The 16,440-nt window shown below is 37.3% G+C and overlaps 1 protein-coding gene across 1 annotated transcript; it reads right to left on the bottom strand.

The window, feature by feature from the left end:
* Nucleotides 1-615: 615 nt before the first annotated feature.
* On the bottom strand, nucleotides 616-7,402 carry park7 (parkinson protein 7). Its single transcript, XM_084736623.1, has 6 exons — nucleotides 7,203-7,402; nucleotides 6,562-6,663; nucleotides 6,306-6,365; nucleotides 3,365-3,434; nucleotides 1,490-1,576; nucleotides 616-1,125 (listed from the first exon to the last, which is right to left on the bottom strand). The coding sequence occupies exons 1-6, from the start codon at nucleotides 7,290-7,292 to the stop codon at nucleotides 965-967; spliced, it is 570 nt and encodes a 189-aa protein (XP_084592749.1). The 5' UTR covers nucleotides 7,293-7,402; the 3' UTR covers nucleotides 616-964.
* Nucleotides 7,403-16,440: the final 9,038 nt, after the last annotated feature.

Here is a 16,440-nt window from a genome sequence, read left to right as displayed (position 1 = left end):
CACTTAATTATTGCACTTGTTATTGTGATAATGTAATGATTCCTAAAAGCACTGTAGTGATCTGCTGCATGCAAAGATTCGTTGCAGTGGGACAGTTTTTGTTGTTTAAACTCCTGAATGCTAGATAGCAGTGTTATCTATCTTCACTGTTCTGATAGTATAAACAGTAAACTCAAATTCTATGAATTTGGTGATGTGTTCTTTATACTATGACAGTTTTTTTTTGAAAATTAGATTAAAAAAGCAATGTATTACCTCTCTTACAATATCACAATATATTAAATATAGCCCCTGTAAAGTGATACATATCATATCTTGCCAATAAACAGCCCTAGTGTCAAGCAGTTTCAGATATTCTATCTAAAATCCATGCACTTTCAAACTTTGAAAACATGTCATAAAATTCATGTGTTTTCAAGGATTTCCAGCACCCACAGAATCCCCATTATTATCTTTAAACCTTTTTTTTTTTTTTTTCAGAAATTACCCAGGGGTTCATTAACACAAAATCCTCTCAAATTGGGGCATCTGTGATCTAATGTGTAACTATTGTTGCGGTGCTTGAAATTGGGGAACCCCTGTTATAATACATTTGTAATATAAGACAAACAAGAGTTTCATCACATTCATGTTTTAATGAGTGCAACACTGCAAGCAGTCAACAATTTGAGGAGTACAATGAAACAAAATTAATTTCATCTCATGTGGAAAGCCTGTGCAGTTATTATCCATATTGTAATCCAATGATAAATAACAGAAAGGTGCCTTTCACTGCCAACTAAGACAGACAAAAGGAAGACCACTACCTTTCAGGACAGAAACATCCTTATGTTCCCGGGGGAGAATGATTCGTCACTAGTGACTTTGACTCTTTGTGCCAGCTACATTGGGTTAGCTGTGTCAATAGTGCCAGACTTACATAGCAGTTAGTGCTGCTTGCATTTCAGTGAACATACAGCTACAGTCAGTCTTTCGTAATAAGAGGAGCTTTGACTTGAGTTGCAACCTCAGCCCCCATAAGTTCCTCTACGATCGTCAGGGCAAACTCGAAACTGGTTCCTGGCCCACGGCTGGTGATGTAATGTCCATCCTTCTGTACTCGAGCCTCTGAATATTTATAGTGGTCTAAAAAAAGACAAAGAGCAATACCATAAGGATAATCACAATAGAAGAGCTTCAAGCTACTGACTGAAAGCCTTTAAGCACTTACACATACTGTAGATAATCTATCATCATTTCAACTGACCCAGTTCTAGTATGTTCTGTCAAATTCACGCATCCGCTTTCACCTGAGTAGTGTGCTCTCCTTTACTGCATAGTGACATGATTTTCTATAGGCAAGAAAGAGCTAGTACAGCGCCATCTGCTGCCTGTTACAAGCAATTACAACTTCTCCTGTCCTGAGTTAGAGCTGCAAATGTTAAAGCCACAACATTTCAACAAATTTACCACACTTCTGTTTGCATTAAGTTTTTTTTCTCTTTTTTACCTCCAGCCATCATCTTCTCCTTCATGGCAGGATGTGTGGTGACCGTGCTGCCGTACCCGATGCCATGTGCCAGAAGAGCAGTGGGACCTGCAGAAGGGCAAAGCTTTTTAAGGCTCATTTAACAGCTTCCTGTTATAAACTGACACTTAGGAACATGTTCTCGTGCTTGTGTCAGTCCAGGTTTTCATCTTTATGCAGTTTAAGAGGGTTTAAAAAAAAAAAAAAAAAAGGAGTCACGGGTAAAATCAGGAGAAACACTGTATCCTTGAATCACTTCCCTGAAGCCAAATACAAATCAAAATACAGAAAATGCTGCCTTTAATATTAAGGATTACAGTTTGTACAAAAAATGAACATCGTAAGTACAAAATATTTGATGACAACACTATGTCCTAAAGGTGTCCTCTCAGCTGTACCATTGTTTCTAATAATAACGCACATACAGTATACAGTTTCAGCCTCTCCCCAAAGACTGTGCTGCACCACACTGAAAAGAGAGGAAAAAAAGGAGAGGCTGAAGACATTGACTGCTGCTGCATTAACTTTGGCAATGTCCTAGCACTGCAGTGAGCTCATCCAAAAACTGTTAATAAATAGAAAGTTATTGATTATGCTCCTTGGCTGCCTTCCCATGCAGTCTAAAGATTACACTTTCCCCTGGCAGAACAGCAGACTGCCCGTTAAAGCTGAGCTACTCTTGTTACAGCCCGTCCCCACCCAGAGGACGCCAGTCTGGGAGGAGGAAAGACCTTCTGAGAACCAGAGTCAGACAGCGAGGCAGAGGTGGAGAGAAGGGAGATAACAGCCATATTTCTAGCATCTGGTAAATCCTAAAAATAATGCATCTTTTATAGACTAAAAAAAGAGAGGCATATAATAGTAAACTTACCCGGCTAGTCTTTTTTTTTTTTTTAACACTCATTATTGTTCTGGATTTTAATCAAGTCCTTTTTGAACAGAACTTTTTCACATGCTAAGATAATACTTTTCATGTTAGGGCAGAATAATGAGCCTTGCAACTGGCCCTCTTGCTGGCAGGTTCATTAAACTGTATATTCCTGTGAGGATTTCAGTCATTTTCTAGGACACCCTTCAATCCACTTTGCCGCATTGGTCCCCGTCCCTATTCAGAATGTCCTTCCAGTGTCCTTTCTCTGCATACGGAGGCTGTCAAATGAAATGTCAGTACTCGTGGGTTCACTCAGGGACAGTTATTAATCAAACCCTCACCTTTTCATTAAAAATGACAAAAAAGGGGTCAGCCATGTAAGGATAAATTAATGAAGCATGTCAATGGTTAATAGTGTATATTTTTCAAAAATATGGTTATGGTGTGTTAAGGGCACATCCAATGACTAAAAATGCAAGAAAATCCACTGAAACCACTGCCATGTGCATATAAAAACTGCACCTTTTTTCTGTCCAAGATCTTTAATTCTAGTTTCCAGGCAAAATCCAAATCCTATTTACTGGCACAACATTAGCTTGGTATGTTTAAAAACACTATATCATACCTTTAGTGTTATTTCTAGTTAAAAATGGTTACAGGTCACATGGTAGCACAGTGCACGGTTTATTAATTTATGCCATTGGATTGTCAAACTGGTTTGATTTGATATGGAAAATGACTGTGAGTACATTTACTGCTCAATTACTTATGAAGATGCTATTTTAGAAAGCAAGCATGAGCGTGAACTGCACTGTGTAGGTTGGGTAATTTTCATCTAGTTGATTGAGAGCAAAAACATGGTGGTCAAATTTGAGGTCATGTCACATTTAAACTTTAACCCACAGAAAGACGTCACTATTAGAGGTTGGTCCTGTATAATTATGAGTTTTCCTGTTTTTTGGGTTATTTTTTTTCACAAACTGTACCTGCACAGATGGCTGCAATCAGGCCTTTTCTGTCATCTTGAACCTTCAGCACCTCTTTCACAGCAGGAGACTGCAAGAGAGCAAGAAAAGCAGGTGCACAGTGAGTCATTTGAGGCCATGTGATTGCACAGTGTACATGCTGACTGCGGTACAAGCACTGAAATAAAACAGCATTTTTTCAAACACATCAGAAATAACCATCACTGCTTCAATAAAAACACAGATTTATTACACAAATAACATTTCAATAAACATGGTGTTTCCTAGATCTATCAAATAAGTTTGACTTTCATAATATCAAATTTTACTTTCTGAGAACACTACACAAGTAAGCAGACATCCCTGTGGCACAGAGGGATACAAAATAATAAAGAATATGTCAATAATTTTCTTGTACTCTCAATTCTAAAGCCCCAAAATGTATTTTTTGGAAGGATTCAAGTGTAAACACTGATACCAAATAACAATACATGACATATGAACTAATCTCTTAATTATTAACGATGGTGACACATTGTAATATTGCTTTTAGGATCAATTATTTTCCATCCATCCGATTTCTATACCCTTTTATCCTGTTCAGGGTCAGAAGAACTGTAGTCTATCCCATCAGGCACTGAACAATAGGCCACTTTATCTATACAAGCTTATCCTTTGCAGATGACATTGAGCAAGAGGTGGGGGACACTCTGAACAACTGGCCAGTTCATCACAGGGCTGACATATAGAGGGAAAATAACCATTCATATTAACATTCACATGTATTAGAAATTTAGGGTCCTCAAATGTCGTTGGATTGTTGGACCGAGCCAGAACACTGAGAGAAAACCCACACAGACACAAGGAGAAAATGTAAACTCAACACAAAGAGGCTCCAGCCAGCTGACAAATTCAAATCCAGAACCTTCTTGCTATGAAGGATATAGCTTCAAATAAACCCCAACACCCCAAATTATAAATGCATGATGCTCACAACATAAAAATGTTGTATTCAGCTTTATACACTGTATTATAAAAACAAATACAAATATAAAATAATTTGGGTTATCAAATAATTATGCCTGATTCAGTGCATTACTGTGACAGGATAAATCAATTAGGGCCTTTTAATTACCCGTATTTTAGTGCATTGAGTGTTTGCAGAAACTCTCACAGGGATTGGCCTATCCAGCAGTTCTCAAACTGTTTTAGTTTAGTTTAGAAAACTCTGCTGTCCTAAAAGAGGCAACTTACAAACATTGCGTGTATCTTATGTATTACATTATGTGCTTACGTAGGTCAGTAAAAACATTGACACAACAATGTAGAACAAATATAAAGCAGCAACAACAACTAAACACACCAATAGCAATCCAACCCTCAGTCAAGGCAATTCAAATCATGAATAAATAATGATTTTTTTGACAGGTCTAAATAGTTTTCCGCAGCTTGTTCCTGTGGGTTGTTTTCGAGTTCCCATACCAGCAAACAACACAATAAGACAAGATGCTTTGAATGATGGACTTAGAAAACAGAGTAAGAATGACGTAATCAGCATTAAAAATGTCTATATTTCTGAGAAAGAACATTTGTTTCTGACCCTTCTGAAAAATAGCACTAACACATTGATCCAAATTAAGTTTATAATCTATTTTAAGGGCCATATACTTGTACTGTGTCACCACCTCAGTCTCCTCTCTTCCAATTGTGGTGGAGGTGGATGGTGTTTGTGCTACAGTGCCATCAGTGACTGGAAGTTGAACTGTGAGACAGGCATTGCTGAACAGACGTGATAAACCAAGGGAAACTGTAAATCATATCTAAACTCGAATGAGATAACAATAACAAGCATGCTTTTGTGCTAGTGAGGCTATGATAATGGTTAGAAAGATTTATCCATGTAAGTTAAAAGGCTCTGAAAACATACTTTCTCAATCAGTTTCTTACTATTAGGCTGGGATCCTACATGAATACAAAATGTTGCACCAAAGTTGGAACTTTTCATTTCTCACTGGTTTGAAGTGGATGGGTCTCAGTTGGAAGGTGATATTCTCAAGGATACAAGGTGATTTATATATCATTTACATAACAAGATTTTGATGTAGTTCCTTAGAATTGTTTGCAGAGATAAAAATATATAACAAACTGTTGGTTGGTTGTCACTTGCAGCTTTCAATGAAATCTGATCAAACCACACCTACACCGTCCTGAAGGTGGCAGTCTTTGAGTGGTAAACTCTTAACAAATTATACACCAAGATGTTTTTTATTCTCAGCTTTCACTTTGATTGCAGCATGTTTAGACAAATTGTTTAATTTTAAAGAGAAATAGTTAAAACAATTTAAAGCCTGAAAGGTTTTCAGTTGATTCATGATCTTGATATTGTTATTTAATGAAAATAAGATTTAACTTGGCTTGTTTTGTTGGTAAATTTCACATTATTATTAACTGTTTCTAAGAATATATCATTATTATTGCCTCTGCCAAGGAGGTTATGTTTGCTGGTTTGCTGGTGTTGGTTTGTCTGTCTGTCAGCAGGATTACAGAAAAACCACAGGCCCGGTTTTAAGGAACCATGGAGGAAGGGTGGAGCATGGGCTAAAGCAGAACCCATTATATTTTGGAGCGGATCCGAATGACAGGGAAGATACAGAAAGTATTTTTCTAGTTTATTAACATTGCGAGACAGGCCATTTAGACTGTGCTCTCTGAGTAACCTTCTAGTTTTACATGGCATTGCAGGCATGACATTTCTTCTACTTCTAAAAGTAGGCATCATGACAGAGAATGTTTGAGAACCACTGAGCTTGTCTATGGCCCTGCCACCAAGCAGGACCACAGCAGCAAGGTGTGGCACAGGTATCCCATGTTGTGAGGTTGCAATGGGAAACTCATGTCATCACGGCTTCAGAACATGACAAGACCGATCCATCTACATCCAGTTTGTCCAAATATTTCTCACCTCTGCCAGATTCTGGGCCCCTGGCATTCCTCCTGGCAGAAGCACCACATCATACGGCCCCTGAGAGACAAACCAAGATAAATAAAGTGAGACTGCAAGGTTTGAAATTCCAAGATATCATCCACCATAATTTAAATAATAGAGCTATTCATTCTGAAAGTATATAGATTCTAAAACACAAAATATGGCAATGACTGACTTTAGGCAACAATTTTAAATATAATGACGGTGTTAGAACACAGTTGCTGAGCCCAACCTGTTTGCTGGCATCCTCCAGACTGGCATCAGGGCAAATGACGACGTTTCTGCTGCACTGCACTGGCTCTTTGCCCGTCAGTCCTGCCACCGTCACTGCAATCTACAGGTTTGGGCATAAAAGTACAGCATTGGCATAAAGGCAAGACATGGCATCCTGTCTGTACTGTATATGGGAGATGGAGGCTTTTATTTTGAAAGCTATCAAATGGCGGAGAGGTGCACTGACGCTGGACTTTGACATTTAGCTTGGCCTCTCACTGCACTCACTTTACAGGTTGTGAGTGCGCCAACAGTTGACTAAATAACTTATTAAATAGCAAAAATCTTAAACTGTGAACTATCAAGTGGCGTAGCACCTTACTGCTGCTGTTACTTCGGCAAAGTTAGCAAGCTGGGTTGTATTAACGTTAGCGTTATTGCTTAACGCTGTGATTTCCATCATTAACTCAGAAACAGTAAGACTGCTGTACACAATTAAAACATTAAAATCATGATAGTGTCGTGCACTGACTGAGTGGGTGGCTAACATTTATATAAATTCAATTCAGGCTATCTTAGCTGGCTAAATGGTACTGGTCAGTGGTAATGTTAGCTAACGTTAGCTAACTGCTAACATACAGCACGCAGACAGTTACAAACCCCGGCTCTACGCATGATGTCCACTGGGATAACAGTTTCCATCTCTTCTGCACCTTTAGACAGGATTACTAACGCCCTCTTGCCTGCCATGGTAAGTTTGCAGTTATGCTACTGACAAGTGCAAAGAGGCTAACTTTAGTGCGCAAGTTCAGCAGCAACTGGCATGCTCTGCAGTGAGGTTTTGACAGGAGCCGGGTTGCCAGGTTGCGTTCGCCTATCCCCCTTATGAAATACGGTACTCCCACATTACCCCTGGAATCCATAGAGTGTATATGCTGCACATAATACTGCAAATACTCGACCAAAGTAAAACTCCTGCATTCACAACCAAAGTATGTGAGTATTATCAGCTAAATATACTCTTTGTCCAAGTTTTACTATTATATATGTTTTTGGAGTAATATTACTCTTAAAAGTAAAACTCTTAAAAATCACCTTTCTCAACCTGTAAAGGAACAATCTTCAGTTTATCACAGACATTCAAAATCAGCACATCTGAAGACACATGGTTTTCGCTGGTATTTAAAATTGCAATCTGAAAAGTAAACAAGTAACTACAGCTGTGAGACAGATGTAGTGGAACACAATAAAAGTGCAATAATTGCTCCTGGGATGTAGTATACTAGTGGAAGCCTATAAAGGTATATAAAATGGAAATGCTCAAATAAAGTACTTTAAAACTGAAACACATCAAGTATGATTCCTTACCTCAGAAAATAGTGTTCATTCTCAAAGCAGTTTTATGAACCGGGGGACATGAACTCTAAAGTTAATACAAATAACACACACCTGGACTTGGTGAGAACAGAAAACAAATTCACTATGTTCCTGCATTCTGCAGGGAAACATTACTGGAAGTTGAGCAGCCATCTCACAAGCCAGTTTGGGACTGTGAGGATGATAAATGGGAACAACTTAGCTCCATTATTATTTATTTGTTTTATTTTGTTTTCAATTGTACAGTAGCACTGTATCTACATTGTGATCTATGTAATGTTTATAAATAATGTCTTTTAATCTAAATTAGATACTGGAAAGTGGATTTTTAAAGGCTGTTGTATTAACAATAGTTTGGAGCAGGAAAAAGCTAATAGCCGATTCACTCAACATTAATCTGACACTGTTGGTTAAGAACAGTCTGACTTTATTAGAGACTGGATAAGTGTTGCGCTGAACATCCAAGTCAAAATAATAAAAACCCAAATAAATAAATGAATAAATAAATAAATCTGGATGGCATGAATAATGCTGTACAGTCTTATCCTCATAACTGATGAATAAAGCCGTCTCATATTACGTTAACTTTAACTTACTGTCAATATAAATTATCTAAGGTACATTATGACACTATGTTGTTTATGGAGCCTCCATGCATAATGGTGATGTACTTCCCTGTGTGACTGGTGGAGGCTGTACAGCCACCGGCCAGAGCGTTTTGAACAAATCCTATTAGCATAGATTAATCAACCAAACCCATTTATCAGTCGATGTCTAATCAAAACACTCTTTTTGTTGTTGTTGTGAATTTCATAAATACCTGACTCATGGTGACACCACAAATTCATTTAAAAGTGGCTAAATTTCTTGAGTAGATGTTTTCCAAAAAACAAAAAACAAAAAACCCACCAACCCTTAATTCAACTCACTGAATGACATTATAATTTTTCATAAAAATGTGTGATGCCATTTTCAGTGGTCATTTTAATAAATAATAAGCAAGGGACATCAGCTTTAAAAATTTATTTTCCAAACCTCACCAGTGTCTAAAGCCTATATCTGCCCCTTGAGAAAAAATAAGCACCCGTATAAGCTACCACTAGACAGCTTGTAGTTTGAAAATGGAGCAGCCTTGGGTTTTGGGCCATTTGGGCCATTATGTCCACGCTTATAAGATAATATTATCATCTATTATTATAAAAGGTTTTTCAGTCCAAGATAGTTAGGCTACAAGCTGCCATCAAAGCAAGGTGCTTATAATGGTCTTTAATAACAGATAGTACACTCTTTCATCCAGTAGGTGGAGGCATTAACCAAAGATTCTGGATGGGCTGTCAGGGGAAGCCTGAGAAAGAAGTTGACATTAAACAGTTAAGTTAAGCACTGACTTGAATCCAAAGGTAAAATGTTACTCAGACACTATGGAAATAAAACCAAAAAGCTATTTTTAAAAAAACATCCATGTAGCCTCCGAGTTAATCACAGGCTTATCATCAGCTGAAAGGTGCAATTCAAAGAGCTAATTCACTAACATGATAAATATGTTTTTGAAAACAACACCAAGACATCAGGTCACCAAGTTCATCCAAGTTCTTGAAGATCTGTCTGAGAACTTCTGCACCAAAACTCTTAAGACATTTAGGGAATCATATTCCAGTGTAAATCCTAGACTTAATGTCTAGGGCTTTAGTGTGCAGGCACCCATCCTAGTTAATGTGCCTCTGTGCATTCTGCTGCTGAGATTCACTTTCATATTTGTGCGACAAACTAGAGCCCAGTGAAACGGCATATTAGACAAAAGCGTAGGGGGTGCTGGCAGCAGGTTGTTTATTGCGTGCCTGTGAGTGAATCCAAGAGGCAGCGGTGATTACCAACATATGCAGCTGGGGATCAACTGAACCAGACCCGCGGTGGCACTCGAGCTAATTTCCATACATTAATTCACTTATGTACATTTACTAATTCCTCTCGGTATGTAATCATAAAGTGCAGGATCACACTGAAGAAATATTTCAAATTGACAGTAGCAAGGATGACAAGTGATGTCTGAGACACTGAAAACAAAGAGTCTGACTAACAACTGACAAATGAAATTATATAACTGTTTACACATGGCCTCTTTATACATAGATTTTTATACAATTAACAGCAGAATACTTTAAAACAATGACTGTAAATAAGGAAAACATATTCAATAAGACAGGCAATTTTCTATATTTTTATTATTGTCAACAAATCCCATGAAAAGACCAAAACCATCAATAAATGGATCCCACTAACAAGCATTGTCTGTGTAGCCAAAGCCTGATATAGCTTATTCCTTTGTGCCATAGAGCTCTATTGTTGTCCAAATACTATTAAAAACACATATATGTGTATTGCACTGACAAGTTCCTTTATTACAACAAACACGGGCACTGTAGTTTATTCAGTCACTCAGTCCCACATACACCATCCTGCTACCAGAAATACTCACCAGCAAATATTAATCCACGCCTGAAAATAGTCCCCCACAAAAGCACTATTTTCTCCTGTTCAAATAAAAATTGCTAAAAAAACAAAAACAAAAAAAAACAAAAAAACTGTCCTGCTCTTTTAGGAATCACTGAGCCTGGGTTGCATGAACAAAGATTAATTTTTAAACCTGTTTAAATCCATGGCTAAACTTTAAATTATGTTGCATCAAACTTTAAAACTAATTTAATAAGAAAGATTAAGTTCAAGCCTCTCTTTAAACTTCACTTTAGTTATTCCGCTGAACCAAGATCAAGTTTAATTGTTTTCCACCACAACTTTAAACTCCATTTGAAAATGTGAATATGATGGCAGCCCTTGCCAGTACAGTTCATTGAAGAAAGATAACTGATAGACTCAAACCAGTTGAGTTTTATTTTTGGATTGTCTTAGTTTCACTCCAGTTTATCCATTAAAACGGTCTACAAGTTGCTGACAGGCAGTCCCTGTTGTTTTATGCATTGTTTGGTCACACTGCTAAGTCATCATAGGAAGGCTAACAAGGCTAACAAACTTTTAGCTACTTAGCAATAATGTAATGTATAATAATGTAATAAGTTTTTATGGAGCTAGCAAATAATATAATGTTTTGTTAACTTTTCTAGCTAGCAAGTGAAACATATAGTGTTCTGTTGACTTTTTAAACAGTTAGCAAACAATATAGTGTTTTAAATAACTTTTTAGCTACCTAGCAAGCAATCTAAGATGCTGTTAACTTTCTAGCTGGAAAGCAATTGATAGTGTCTTTGTTCATTTTTTACATAGTTAGCAAACAATATAGAGTTTTGTTAACTTTTTGGCCAGCAAGCAAACTGTAACATTTTGTTAAGAAATACAGAGGCCTTTTATATCTACTAGGACCCAACAGCACTCAAATTTATTTACGTTTACTTGGGTAGGCAAGCATCTCCATCTTATTTATTCTTATTTAGTTATTATTTATGTCTTAAGTTGGAAACAAAGCTTGGGGCTGACAGAGTAGAGAAGTTGGAAAGTACTGAGAAACAAACAAACACTTTTGGTTTTGCTCTTGATTTGTTGACAATGAGGAAAATGTAAAATAATACCAGACGTATCTTTAGAACACTGCAGAAGCATGTACAAGCATGCACAGTAGTAAATAAGCAGAATATACAAGCTGGCGTGGTCCATAAGTGTGGAGTGATAGAAAACGATCATTCAAAATATGTACATGATAAAGTATTGTCTGCTTGTTCTCTCTGGGATATGTGAAACTGGCCTGTGGAGTAAAATGGTGCACATCAGTGGATTCCTTTGCGTATTATTATTTCTCCTGTGCTCCCTCATGCCTGCATCAGCCGGCCTTGCTCTGCTTTATCTGGCCCTTGACAGAGGTCTGCTCCAAAACCTGAAGGGCTTCTGGAATCGAACCTCTGAGGAGATGAGGATACAGAAACTTTTTTTTTTTTTTTTTTTTTAAGACAGGGACAGAAGAAAAAAGAAAATCCTCAAACTGAAATGAGGGAATTCCACAAATTACCATTTGTCACAAAGTAATCCTGTTACTATTGCAAAGAATATGGAGCTGTGTAAACATGGAAATAGACTGCTAATATGGATGTAGCTTACAAGCAGAGACTCTGTTCAGTTGAGATATAGAGCTGCAAGCCCTGTTTCAGATCCCCAGTAAGGAAGAGAGCCACAAAATTTAAAGTGGTTACAGAAAATTTCCTTCTATGGGGAGAGATTAAAATTTTTTAGATGTTTTTCTGTATTTATTCTTTGCATTGCTGCATTTCAACTCATTTTGCTTCCTAACCGGTTACTCTTCCCAGTGATCTAATGGCACCATTCAGAGCTTACATCGCTGCAGTCAGAAAACTGATGAATATTTAGGAGCATTTTATCTTCCCATCTGTGCACAGGGCTTTATCTTGTGTCTGTTTCACACATTGTAAGCCACTGAGTGCATGGATTGAGTGACAAGCATATAATCTTGATTGCATCTTGATGCTATTACCTTATGCTGCCAAGTGCTCAGGTGACAGCTGGGGGACAGTGAGGAGATCTGGGGGAAAAGGTGACATTGGATTTTATGCACCTGTGTCGGCACTAGTCAAGTCAGCGGCCGCACGCGGACACAAGATGGCGCCAGTTGAGTTAGTTCAACTCGGAGCAGGAAAGTTCAAAAGAGAAGCCAACTGTATGTGAGAGAATATTTTCAACAATAATCTCTGAAAAATAATAACAAAGAAATAATACAAAACAAAAGTTGACTTTGTAAGGCTGTAACAAAGAAAATGCTCTTTGTTAAATCATCTCAAGTTTTTAAATAATAATACATTTTATACTTTACAGGATAAAAACAATCAACAGGAAGCATGGAGGTGCTAATCATAAAATATTAAAACCAATGGCACAATCAATAAACAATGAACAGAATAAACAATTTGACATAAATTATAATAATGAAACATTACAATAAATGAAAATAATAGCTAAAACAATAAAAACAGTTGGTCTAGGAAAGGTAAAGTGTGAGATTACAGGAAGGTTAGCTAAAAAAAAAAAAAAAAGAAGAAGCTGTTTTAAAGGTGGAATCAGTATGATTGATCTGAGCAGTTTGTAAACACACCTGAAAGAGTTTCATTTATCGTTGAGTCTCATTGTTGGGATGTCAAATATCACATTCGGGGTTGGTAAAATGTCTCGAGCACAGCAAAATCAAGGAAATACAGGGAGACGGAAGGGTGTCTGCAGCAGGGAATCAGGTTTCAAAATAATGGCACCATCAATAAATTGAATAAGTAATTAAACATAAAATACATTGCTGAAACATAAAATAAGTAAAAATAACAGGTAAAACAATAAAACAGAGATAGACTTAACCATCTTGATCTCTGGAAGGTTGTTCAAGGGTAGTGGAAAACACTCTACTACCTTTTGTTATTAGTTTTGATTTGGGGACCACCAGGAGAGAAGCATTTGATGACCTGTATTGTATATATCAGTGGTTCTAAACCTGGGGGTTGGGACCCCCAAAGGGGTCACCAGGTATGGAGAATTAAATAAAATATTGTGTCTGCACCAAATGAGAGTCAGGAAGAAACCCTTAATGATTTTCAGTGTAGGTAACAGGCACTAAAAATGTACATATTACACACTGTAAATTCTAATAAGTTAAGTTGACTAAAAAAAAAAATAGAAACTCATTAGCTTGTGACAAGAAAGTGAAAGAAGTTTACTGTGTCAATTTCTGAATTACTGCCACCAACTTACTAAGAAAAGCCAAATAAATATTTGTGAACGAAACAAATATGAGGACAGAAAGTACTGGGAACTCAATGTAAGCAAGTGGAATTAAAATACTCATATAAATTAGGTTAAAGGTACCACTCAGTTAGTAAGGACAGTGTTTGCATTTACAGAGCAGCTGGCTTCAAGCAATGTAACAGCCACCACATTAATACGTAAAACTATAAACCAGCACAAAAATAACAAGTAACAACATAAACCACCAAGTTCTGAGCTAAAACAAACACTAACTGAAAGTAACACTTTAATTTTTTTAGCATAAAATAGCAAACTTAAAGGCATAATATTCAACTTATTCCTAAAAAAAACCCCAATGCATAGACTCATAAACATAAACCCTTTCAATCATCACTTATGACCCACAAGAAATGTGTAGCGATGTCAGTATCTGCAGAGACCCTGCATGCCCTCTTCCTCTTTTTCTTTCTCACTATTTTGCTGTACTCAGGACACTTCACCAATCCAAACCATCAGTATTTAACATCCTGAGAATGAGAATCACCTATCTTTCTGGTGCGCTTACAAATAGCTTGGACAGATCCTACTGATTCTACCTTTAAACTACTCACTCCAGCATGCATGATGGGAAATGAGGGCCGTATTTTAGATAGGGGAATGGTTTTTACATTACATTGTCTGTACCGGTGATATAATTTGCCTTTATTTATGGAGTGTAATATGCAATATGGATTTTTTTTTGTGCTGGTTACGAACACCAACCTGATTATTCTGGGGGGTCGTGGCTTGAAAAGGTTGAGAAGCAGCGGTATATATTTCCAACTAAACAGATAAACTGGACAAAGATGCGTTTGGATTTAACAATTTGAGTTAAATGCTTTAGAATGATCCAAAATTCAACGCATGACAAATTGTTTTCAGCTCCAGAAGCAGACTTACAAATTAAGGCAGCACGTTAATGTGTTGTTTAGATTATTGAGTATGTGTAACAACATGAACCAGAATTGCCTCACAGTCATTTTTCTGGTTGCAATAATCTGCCTATCCTCAAATTATGCCCCCACCCGTACACTATTTTACGGGGGAAGGGGGGGCAAAAGTGACTCTCCTTTTTCTTTATTCTCCGTCTCTGTCTCAGTGAGTATCAGCCTGTTTTGCTCTCAGCCTGCCTCTATTAGATGCCTTAATGCTGTACAGCGTGGCCTATCTTCAAACAGGAATGCTGATGATACTGGCCCTGCAGCGGTGCTTCCCCCCCAGCCCCGGCCCCGGCCTGCTCCTCTACACAGAGGGCAATAAAGACACAAGGAGGATTAGTGTTGTGTGCCTAACAAAGTGGTTGCCAGAGAGTGAGAGGGCCATGCCCATGGGCTCAACTGCAACCCCGCTCAGCTCAGCTCCGCTCCGCTCAGCTCGGCTCTGTCGAGGTCCCCCTCCTGCTCGGGCTTCCCTAAGGTCCGCTCTCTCTCAGGGAGCTCTGTGGATGTGTGATAGACTCTGAGTGGGTGAATTCATGTTGATGCTAAAGAGGCAGAGGACGCAGACAGATAATCCATGGCTTAAGCAGCGCTGTAGTAACTTCTTTCCCCCTTAAACAAGGGAACATATGTGCAAACAGTTAAATTTAATTCAATCACATACTTCGTGCGCTGTGCATATTTTTCCTGCTAAAGACTTTCCCACAGTGAACTCAGACAAAAAGTTACAACTCTTTGACTAGCAGGCAGTTTAAAATCACCATCTCTAAACCCACAATCATGTAGTTTAGCCTACACTGTAAAAAAAATCAGGGGTTTAATAAAATCAACTAATGCTTTCTCATTAATTTAAGTACACAAATTTTACTTATTCAAGCTAATTAAACTTAAAATTTCTAGTATTTATTTTCAGAAAACTTATAAACATGAGCTCTACACTGTAAAAAGTGTATTTCATTAGTAGTTGGAGTAATGTAATGTTCATAATGAGTCATAGCATGGCTTTCTACTTGAAATTACACCCTGTTCCTTTAACCTGCTATTCATATTTTAGTAGCTGCATCAGTTAGGTTTCCTTCATTATTTTCATTTTTTTGCATCTGATGTCATGATGTTCACGTGTTTTTCGAGATTTTTTCCCCTTAAGTGGAGCCGCCACAATGCACGACAAAATTACATTTATAAGATTAATATAAATATGGTCCACATGAATTGGTTAAATTGTGATGTTTCAGTTTTTGTGAAACAAACTAGCTACCATTAAGTCATGGTAACATTTATATTAATTACGTTTTATTTTTAAGAAGCTAAAATAATACATTATGGTTGTTTGGGTAAAGCAAATAATTTAGATGGAAAACTGGAAGGTTTTGACTTTGACTTTGCCTAAAATTTAAGTTGGATTAATGCAAACCGAAGATTTGAAAGCAATCAGATTATTAAGTACATCTGACTTTCAGCAATTGTGTTAATTTAACTTCTTAACTTGATTTGAAAAACATTAATTCATTAAGTTGAATGAATGTACTGTACTGAGCTCACCCAACTCATTAAATTATATTTCCAATGAAAGATGATCAGCAAACTTCCCAGCATGCATTGCTTGAATGTCAATCACTGATATTAGTAATGTTTGTCAGTGTGACTGAGGAGTTGTTGGTTAAATTACAACAACTAGTTATACAGTACAGTGTCCTTTAGATGTGCACAGAGACATCATTATTTGTATCTGTATCTGTTCAGCCAACAAAATGATCTGTCTTTATATTTGTATTCAGATAGAAGACCAAAAGTGG

This window comes from Lutjanus erythropterus, chromosome 2 (genome assembly GCF_056507025.1).
Source record: "Lutjanus erythropterus isolate fLutEry1 chromosome 2, fLutEry1.hap2, whole genome shotgun sequence".
NCBI lineage: Eukaryota > Metazoa > Chordata > Actinopteri > Lutjaniformes > Lutjanidae > Lutjanus > Lutjanus erythropterus.
This window is presented reverse-complemented; position numbering and strand designations above follow the sequence as displayed.